At 36.2% G+C, this 10,338-nt stretch overlaps 1 protein-coding gene across 3 annotated transcripts in view; it reads right to left on the bottom strand.

Moving 5' to 3' along the window:
* Positions 1-10,338, bottom strand: part of LOC128890174 (proton-coupled amino acid transporter-like protein pathetic) — a 61,971-nt gene that overhangs the window by 9,080 nt on the left and 42,553 nt on the right. For all 3 annotated transcript variants that reach the window (XM_054148440.1, XM_054148438.1, XM_054148439.1), the window contains exons 3-4: positions 3,471-3,878; positions 1,171-1,531 (exon numbers count right to left, since the gene is read on the bottom strand). In XM_054148440.1, coding sequence (XP_054004415.1) covers positions 1,171-1,531; positions 3,471-3,878 — 769 coding nt within the window. The remainder of the gene's footprint in view (positions 1-1,170; positions 1,532-3,470; positions 3,879-10,338) is intronic.

Raw genomic sequence — 10,338 nt, 5'->3', positions numbered from 1 at the left:
TTTCAAAACACACAACGATCACGTGCAGTTACATGCTACAAAAAAATAAACGATACAATTCACGATTCTTGCCAGGTTTATCAGTTTGGTAAAGAGAAACACTTAATCAATTATTGTTTTTTAGGTGTGAATCATACTATCTGACATAAAGACAGATTTTAACTGATAATTACCTAAGTATTAGATCATTAGTAAATTTAACTATGAGTATTCATGTTTAATTTCACAATGTTTGAAAGAAATTACAAAATAGTTTCAGCAGATTGATTCCGTAGTTATTTTTTATCAAAAAGAAAACGTATCTATACTATGCTCGTACTGATAGCGAAACAATTTAACTTGTTTTTATTTTATCTGCAAATTAATAAAGTTTAATTAAACAAAATCACTAGAATAGTGTTTTTTTCATCAAAGCTTATCAGTACCTAAATATTTCTTTGTAAAAAGAATACGTTTTCTTGAAGTATATATATATAAGTAAACATACAAAATTTAAAGAAGTTATTATCAAGGGAGTTTAAAGACAAAAATTCGTTCAAATAAGTGACTGTTTTTGGGCATATTCTAAATTACAAGGCAAAAGAAGCGTCGTGGGATATTTGAATTAAAAAAAGAAAAATTAAAAAAGAAAAAAAAAAAGAAATCACATCCGAAGGACGCTAGAATGCGAAATACTTAAGAGTTGATTTCTCCGAACTCGTGTGCGGCGGAATTTTCAATACAGCGACTAGCTGCCATTCTCTTGTAACGTTATACCGCGCGATTGAAATACTAAACGCAATTCAACCGCTACCTCTGCGACCGATCATGCTTGTCAAGCTGAATACGAACGAAGCGACCAATTTGTAAAACTCATAGACGAATTAATTAAGAACAGTCTGGTACTTTTGGCTGAAACTGTCCAGCTCTTTCCAATAGTTTAGAGTTCTATAAAATTGTATAATTTTCAAATTTTACAAGAATATAAAAAAGACGACTACTTTCTGACCCAGAAAAAAATTAGTACCCTCCCAGGTTTCATTCCTGCTTTCTTCGAATAATGTCGTAGTCTGCCAGGCAAGAAAGTAAGATACAGGTACCCTCAACGTGTCAAGTAGAACTCTTCAAGAACTCATTAAAGTCGATTTCTTCTCTTAACAAATTACTATTGAAACTTAGCGTTATACTTACAACACCGATGCCTTCCAAGGCGAAGATGGCCGTGCCGAAGAACAGAGGTAACTGAGACCAGCTCGAGAAGTTTGGCAGGTCGCTAATGGTGGGCAGGTCGCTGAAGATGTAGTAGAACGTGATCCCCATTCCAGTAGCGATCAGAACGTTCGCGATCATGGAGAACGGCGCCAGATACTTCAGGTTCCTCACCAGGGAGAAAATGATCAACAGTGGCAATAACGCCGCCATGTAAAGTCGTACATCTCGATCGGTCTGGGAATAATAGTCGACCACCTCCTTCACGTTGCTGGAGATGAAGACTATGTACACGCAGCAACAACCTATCAGGTCGATCACGAGGAACGAGTTGATAGTTGCTCTGAAACAATAGAGAACGACGTTAATTAGGATGATCATCGCGAACATGTTCATTAACACTTTATCTACCGGGCTATTTAGAAACAGACTTTAATTCATAAAAGAATTTTCTACAGTATCATATGCCAATCTAGGCTGACAATAATTCCTGTATACTGTTACTGGGTACATTGAAAGCCAAGTCTGCTTCCAAACACTGAACATTATAAGTAGACAACCATCAACACAGTAAATAAATTCGAATAGCTAAATACTGCAATTAAAAAGCCTAAAAATAGGCTCCCGGTAAATAAAGTGTTAAGGGATGCTTATACATTGGTTTAGAGATTAATAATGGATGTGGTTAACCTTTTGCACTTCAAGAAATTAGGCTACATCATCAGGAACGTGTTCATTAAGGGATGCTTGTATATTGGTTTAGAGATTAATAATGGATGTGGTTAACCTTTTGCACTTCAAGAAATTAGGCTACATGTTTTGGTAGTCAACTTTGACAAGTTCTTTTTAGATTATAGGAGTCTTTTTCGAACTCTAAATTAGTATTGACCAAATATCATCAAATATAAATTAAAATAGTTTTACGGAAATATTATTGGTAAAAATACTGCCACATTTCACTCATTTAAGTAGATTTTAATCGATAGTGTCAACTAATGGTGCTCGTTTCTTATCTACTCTCAAGTTAGAGAGCCGCATTAAGTAGATTCATATCTAACAGACAAGGAGGGCAACTCCTTTCCTCGATCGCTATTACAAGCTGCAATCAAGAGCACTGCTCAAGTTGTCGATCAACATGAGACAATTATAGTCCATGTATTTATCTTCATCGATTCATTACTCATGGCAATTAAAACACTACTATGTTCTTATGTTCAAATTCAAATATAAGATGAATAGGCCAAATTCACCTTATTAATAATATGGTATGCAAAATGGTTGTTGATTGCTCTCTTTGCCATCCGCGAATACGCAATTCAAAGGAATTTGGCGTGGTCGTAAATCTGGCTTACGCACGATCGCGAGTCGCATTCGGAATGCCTTGCGTCAGACTGACAACGTGTGACTGATTCAAATGGACGATTTAGCAGATAAAATATAATCGAATAATAACTGGTATTAATAAGTTGGCAGGTAGCTAGCAGAGCGCTTTTCTAAACGATGTCTTTCCAAATTAACGTCTTTGTTTAGAAGTTGATTATGCCACTGTCTGTGTGACTTCGCGCTTAAGTTTGACATGGATCGTATCTCACTGGTTTCGTTTGAATTTCAGAGGGCAACTGAATGTTGAATTACACAGTGGTTATTTAGAGTTTCATTAGTCACACTTCTCGTGTCGCAATTAACATCAACAAAACATGAGTTTTGATGTAAGGAGGGGGGGAGGGGGGGGGATGAAAGTTAACGAAAAGTTAAGAACATTTTTTTGTATGAAAAAAAAAAGAAGAAGAGGAAAAATGATTATTTGGTAGGGGTGTGCGGGATCTTGGTCGAGACGGGAATTCCTCCCGGGATCGAGATGGAATCCCGAGAATTTCAAAATCCCGAATACATCCGGGATTCCCGAGAATTTCGAGATCCCGTAAATGTTCGGGAATCCCAGATATTTGCGGGAATCCCGCACACGCCTAATATTTGGCCATCTAATGTGGTTGATCTCTTAGTCTACAATAATCTATGAACCCTCAGTGACCTAACGGTTGAAAAACGGTTGTAAATTTGAGGCTACCTAATCAAGCATTTATTGTGGTCTTTATGTTTGTACCGTCACCGAAATTCAAGTATCTAATACGAGTTCATTTTCTTTGACATTTTCACATCCCAAATGAATTATTGTAGTTGTTCGGTAAAAAGCGCGGTCGCCCATGTACGAGTGACACGGCGATCGAGGTGTTAAGTGATAACTGAAGGTTAAAGAAATAAAATCTATATCTAAAACTTACTTTGCCAGCCGGGCATACTTCTGCACCGGCTCGGGACCAACCAGAAACGCCGCCTCCGCGACGTCCGCGAATCCCAGGCTGGGCGTTTGCATCCGCCTGCACAGTTCGTGGGCGCATTTCACCAATATGTGCACGCAGTAGGTGCAAACAGCCCCGATGAAGAACGTGGCGAACAAACCGAACAGGAGACCCGCGTTGCGGAAGGCCATCGGCATCGCCAGTATCCCGGTGCCCAGGCTGCCCTTGAGCAGATGTATGAGGGTGTCGAGGTCCGAGGTCGGATGCGCGAGCTTCCTGTGCTCGAACGGATTGTAGAGTGCGGCCTCCTCGTCGTTCGGTCGTTCCACGAGCGGCAACGTCGAGCCGTTCGTGACGGTAATCGGTACGTCATTTTTCTCGCACTTGTATCTGCAAAACCGACGTCGTTAATGCGATGTCCCGTTGTTGAGTTTCCGTTAGAAAGGGGTATATATATATATAATATTTACATATTATAATTCTGAGAGCGGCGCGGTATAGTGATCGCGTGAGTATATAGTGTTTTGCGTGGGAACCCCCTGAACCTCCGTACGGCACGGTACGCGTCGTGGTTTAGCGAGCGATCGACGCACCCCGATTACGTATCGGTAGATCGATGTAGGTCGGATCGACGATGTTTAGGAGGAAAAGAAAAGAGTTGGGGGTTGTTGGATCGTGTCTTTGGTGGTTGAGAAGATTGGGGGTGAGGGTACATTCTGGTTGAATGAGTCTGTTTGGAAACAATCGAGACGAGAGTATCAATTGCAAATGTATCAAATTACAAATGGCTGGAAGATGAGAGAAGCGCAGATTGGTAAAGAGTATCGACGAAAAGGTGAAATCTTAGGTGAAGGGATATTAGTAATTAGAAATGTTTGGAGCGCTTTCTTGACTGAAAATCAAATTTCTTGTTTATAAGACTCTTTCTAGCCGCGATAAATTGGCTGAAAATTGAATTTGGTTAAAATAAAATCCTTTTTAAACTCTACTCTCTAATATACACTGGGTGTAGAATGTATTCGTACACTGATCAATTTCCCAAAAAACTTTTATGTGAAATTGTAGTTTCTTAACTTCTTTTTTTGTAATCAATGATATTTTACATATTCTTGGAAGTCTCTAAGGTAGATACAGTCCAAACAACATTTACTAGTTAGTATAATTTGTGAAATTTAACAAAAAAAAATGCGAAAAGTGGGTAAAAGTATAGAAGCAATAAGTATTTGTACGATTCTTATGACGAACCATTTACAGTAGAGTTTGTAACGTAAACACATTAGTTTATTGCTCCGTGCGAATTAGAAGACATCAAATTTCCAGTAAAGTACTTTTAAACAGTTGTGCGAATACTTATTGCTTCAACATTTCTATCGATTAATTGCTTCTTTCTTGTTAATTTCGCAACTTACATAAATAGCTATATTTTTTTGTAATCTATCTATTCTACAGATTTCCGAGAATATGTAGAATGTCATTGTTTATAAAAAATAAGTTAATAACTTACAAATTTTACACAGTTTTTTGGAAAATTGATCGGTGTACGAATACTTTCTACACCCACTGTACATGTCAAATAGAAAGTTTTTGTAATATATTAGATATACATGAATGGTATCAAGTACTTCATCTTTGTTAGAACAAGTAATAAAAGGAGTGTAAACTTGCTACCTGCAGAAGTTTAACAAAATTATTCAGAAAATGATTGTTCTGTAAACTAGTAATATTCGCGAGGGAATGGAGTTTGGCGTTGTGTGTTTCCGCAGCTGCCGACTGCTCAAGTCGACGGCCGCTCTGGAAAAACATAAACAGTGGTGGGAGCTGATTCTTGATAACAAATTCGAGCAACTATTATCAACATTAATATTCCTATGATTTTTTTTTGATTTTTTTTATTTATTGTTAAGCTCCAAGTTTACATAGAAAAAAACTTATACAGCCATTACTTATAGGAACTTGTATATATAAATAGAACTAGATTACAGAACAAGATATCTTTGGAGCAAAATTAAATCTTAAGGTTACATTAATGAAGAAATTTACAAATGATGGAGCAGATTTTATTGGAAAGGTTGCAAAGGAGAGATTCAGAAGAGAGAGGGGGGTAGAGTTGAAGCTTGAAGAGATCAGAAATAAGAGAAATTCTTTGAGAATCGAGTAAGGGGCATTACCACCATAAGATAAACATTCCTATGAATATTCTACCATAAAATTATACAAAATATTATCATTGCTGGTGATATGAACAGAATCATTTGAATGCAGTGTACCCCTTTAGAAGCATTTTTCTCAACCACCAATGAGAGGTGTAGCTTTCGTTTATCGCAACGGATCCACCCAACACGGGGAGAAGTAGAGGAACAAAAAGGATCGAAATGTCGTAGCTCTGGAACGAAAGGACGCGTTAACCCTTGCGGTCGTATGTCGGGCAAGGCTCGACAAAAATGTGAAATCAGGAAATCTAAATTGCAAAGGATTAAAGTTTGCGAAGTGGCATGCATGGTCGACCGTTCAATCGAGTTTTCGTGGTGCTCTACTATTCTGTATTATCTATATTTGTCGTTGTTAGATATCATTGTTGTCATAAACAATTGAATGACTCATTAGTCATTACACGTCCTGATCACTTTTTAATTTTGCTTGCGTTATTGCATTCGAGTTGAATTGATTTCTTGTTACGAATTATTTCAACTTGTTCAAGTGTACACTACAATATATACGTGAATTTTAAAATGATTTTTTTATGATAATTCAAGTAATTTATTTCTTGATGTAATACCAACAGTTTCTTTAATAATATTGCATTAGTAGAAAATAGAAAGAATGAAAACACAGAGTTTATAACACATCAATTATGCTACTTTAAGTGACATACTAATTCCAAATGTTTCACGGTTCCATAAATAAAATAGTCATATTTGTTCTTTATGCGAAACTCTTAATTCGTAATCCAAGAACTGTTACACCATAAATAATTAAATAAATACGTTGTACATTGTCGATAGAGATCATCATTATTATTATTCAAATGCACGTATAAAGCGTAATATTTTTACTAACTTACATTGAACTGCACGAACTATTCTTTAAATAAAAGAAAAAAATACGACTGAGGAAATTCAGACAATGCTAGACTAGTAATACGTCACTATCTCTCTGACAAGCAAATGGGCTTCTTCGATACGAAATTTCACATTGAAAGTCCATGCATTAAAGTGATATATTAACTTCAAAACTAAAATTACGTAACTTACGTAACTTTGCTATCTGAAATATAGGATGATACAAAAGTAAATATTTCTATACACGTTTTAATCAACAACCGAGTTTCATACAATTATTTATCCTTGTTTTTCCTCAATTCTTTCCGAATCAAATACAAATCCCTACATTCAAATACAGATTCAAAGATACTTTCATTATCATTCCACGTCATACTATCAGGAACAATCTAGACAAATATTTGGCATTTACTTCAAACTCGCCGTAGCAAAATTGATTTAATGGCACGTGTCAGAATTGTCACCTAATCTGTCATTGAAAGATTGGCATCATCATTGAAGATTGAAAAACAGAGACGCAACCCGACTACGCCACTGAGCGCGCGTTTATGAATGAAAGGCTGCACCGAACGAGCTCGATGCACGATAAGGACACGACTAGCAGTCATGAGCTACGCGTTTCGATTAGGCGAAAGCTGGACACTCGTAACAAGCATTAATCCTAGAGTAGAGGAAATGGAGGTGGCAGTGAGTGAACCGCTCGACGATGCTCGACTCTTCCGAATGAAATGAATTCAGCAACCTTGAGTCGCTTTTATCCGCGTTTGAAACAAGCAAAGGCAAAATTTTACTCGACTATCAAATAACGAATAAAAACGTTAATGATTCGTAATGCTTGTTCGATCGAATAGTTACACGTGGGAATTTTTATTTGTTTAACGTGAAAAGTTAAGAATGCAAATTCTATACTTTATTTAATAAGGAACTGACATAAGCTTTATAATATAAAGTTCTTTAGGTTTTATTTTTATTCGAAATATGTGCGTACAGGTAAAAATTTTGCCAGGCATGGGTTTGAATGCTGCTGTAGACATGATTTGTTTTAAGCCCCCGAGGACAGAAGCGATATTTTGTTTTCGAAACCAAAAAGACGTTTTTATTTTAATTTATCTATTCCTCGGTATACTAATTACTTTTTACACGCATAGAGAATAAATCATTTTCGTTTCGATTCTCCTTTTATCCTTTCTTTTTCCAAGTTAAATGGTGTTCACTTCCTGCATCGGTGTATATTCTAGGCTAATTTGCGTTGCGCATAAATTATAGTACGAATATAAACACGCTCGCGTAACGATAGTAGTATATCAACATGCTCGAGACCGTTTTACGTTATTTTTCAACCTCTGTTTATTCAAGAAGTCTATCATAACTAAAGAAAAATGTAAATTGACGGGAGTTTTATCAACAATTGGGAAAATAAAGATTTCTTTTTGGTTTCTCAAACTTGTCGCTTGATTCGCGTATTCGATGGACCCCCGAGTGCAATTTGCATAAATAATCGTCGAGATCCAAAGACATCTCTAAAGAATATAGAATTTTCCGAATATTTTCATCGGTCATTGAGAAATTTCGTCACTGGATTGATTATTAATTTATTCACGTGTTTCTACAGGCAAACGTTCCTTCCGCTTCCTCTCTGGCAACCAATCTTCCTCATCCGTGGGAATATCGCAGAATCAATAAAAGTATCGCAAAGGATGAATCATTATCTCCTCGTTTTCGCGAAATAATTAGTAGGTTGTCCCGAAAGTTTCTTTCGCGAGTTGCTCTCAATTATTTTATGTGGTCGTGTTTCTATAAATAGACAATCTAATTTCATAGATATTCATGTTGTAACAGTAATGGAGCAAAATGAATCGTGTACAATTCAGTAATGTAACATAAAACATAAATTATTGTGCATGTATTACTTATTAATAAAGCGAAAGAAACTTTTGGGACAACCTAATATATTTATGGTTTATTAATTATAGTCGCGATTTTCGTTTCCTGTTCGTCTGCTTGCTCTACTGGCTCACTGACAAAGATGAAGACGATGTAGACAAAACCACGCAATCGTGACAGAAAGAAGCATAGTTCACTTAATAAAACACTCAAACTTTTCATTCATTATAAGTAGACGCAGTGAATGTTTATGCGAATTTGTATTTTCGTAGACGCAGAAAAAGAATTGGAACTTAAATGAAAGTGTCTGATTTTCTAAATGCAATAAAATCTATATATTATTGTTGAAATTTTATATATATTTTGTATTTATGCATTTTCATAAATTTTACCATATCTCTATTCGCCCTAAATGCATAAACATTCGCAGTCTAATTGTAGGTTATCTTCGCCATAGAAATGTTAATTATAATTATAAATAACTGAAAGACGTTAATTACAAATATCTGAAAGTTTATTTTTATAAATACGTCACTCATAAATTGTGTTTTCACTTCAATAAATTTTATAACGTGCTGAACCACGAATTTGTCCATCATAAATAAATAAACTAAACTTCCTCGGACTATATATATCATAATAGAATGTATACGTCATCCTTGCATATAAATAATACAATCAACGATTCTGTATGCGTTATATGTATTTATGAAACGAATCAAAAGATATGTAATGAAAATGAAGCATCAGTCGTAACTTTTTGGAGCAGGCTGTCATACCAGCTGTACGATGCATTTCTAACTACATGCGTCGAGAAAGCGGATCAATGGGATTCCTATCGCATGACCATTTGTTGACTACGTAGTCTTCATCCTCTCTGTGAGCGTGTAATATCTCACGTTCGTGGAAAAAGTGCATGGCGCAACGTGTTTTGCGAGACGACGCGCACTCACGTTTGGCAAAAGGTCTGTTTAGACAAGAGCAGAATTAGATCTTCCGGCAACAAATTCTGGCAATATTCTTCGCAGACCGTCATAATTTTAACTCTTTGCGGGTCGATTGTCTCGACGGCGCCCGAAACCTTGAGAAGAAACCCACGAACCATAACTGAACGCTATAAATACAGTATTAAAATAGCTGTTTTGTAGTATTACCATGAATTAATATACAGTTGAATTGAAATTTATAAATATTTTTCGAACCTTAGGTTCGAGACGAAAATAATACAAATTTATTCTTTAATGACTGTTCATTTTTCTTCTCTAATCATTATCGCGTTAATGTTCTACTCTCGCTGGAATAATACAGAATGAAATACGATATCTCGAGGCATTAATCAACGCCCAAATATTTCGAGTTTCAGGAAATGCGAATCGGTGCCAACGAATTTCAGTTGCATCATTTGGTAATGTTTCCAGTGTCAACTGTTGGCATTTTTATAGTCACCGACTAAATTACTCCGCGCGCTGTTGAAAGGTATTGCTATGATGCGTGAGAGTATTCTAAACAAGAATTCTGTTTTACTTAGGTGTCTCAAAATATTTGGAACATCGAAGGTAGAACGATTTCACTTGCTTTCCTGTACATTTTACGAGAAAAATGGATTTGTTGGAGACTCGAACTCGATTGATTACAATACTTTTTTCCCACAGGCGCAGATTTTAAAATCGTGTGCGAACCAAAGCGCCAACGGACCCGAAGGCACATGCGCTCCTAACTATTCGGTCTGTAGGCAGTTAACCGAACTCTTTTAGACCACTATAACAGAAATACAGAGTGGTCCAACCAAAACACACGATGTTAATTGTAAATAAAACAAAAAGTTTTCAGAAAATTATCTTAATATTTTTTATTACGATAGAAGGATCTTGACGTTAAGTTATGACTCACAATTAACATCGTACATT

The sequence above is a fragment of the Hylaeus anthracinus genome, unplaced genomic scaffold, assembly GCF_026225885.1.
Source record: "Hylaeus anthracinus isolate JK02 unplaced genomic scaffold, UHH_iyHylAnth1.0_haploid 12000, whole genome shotgun sequence".
NCBI classification, from domain to species: Eukaryota; Metazoa; Arthropoda; class Insecta; order Hymenoptera; family Colletidae; genus Hylaeus; species Hylaeus anthracinus.
This window is presented reverse-complemented; position numbering and strand designations above follow the sequence as displayed.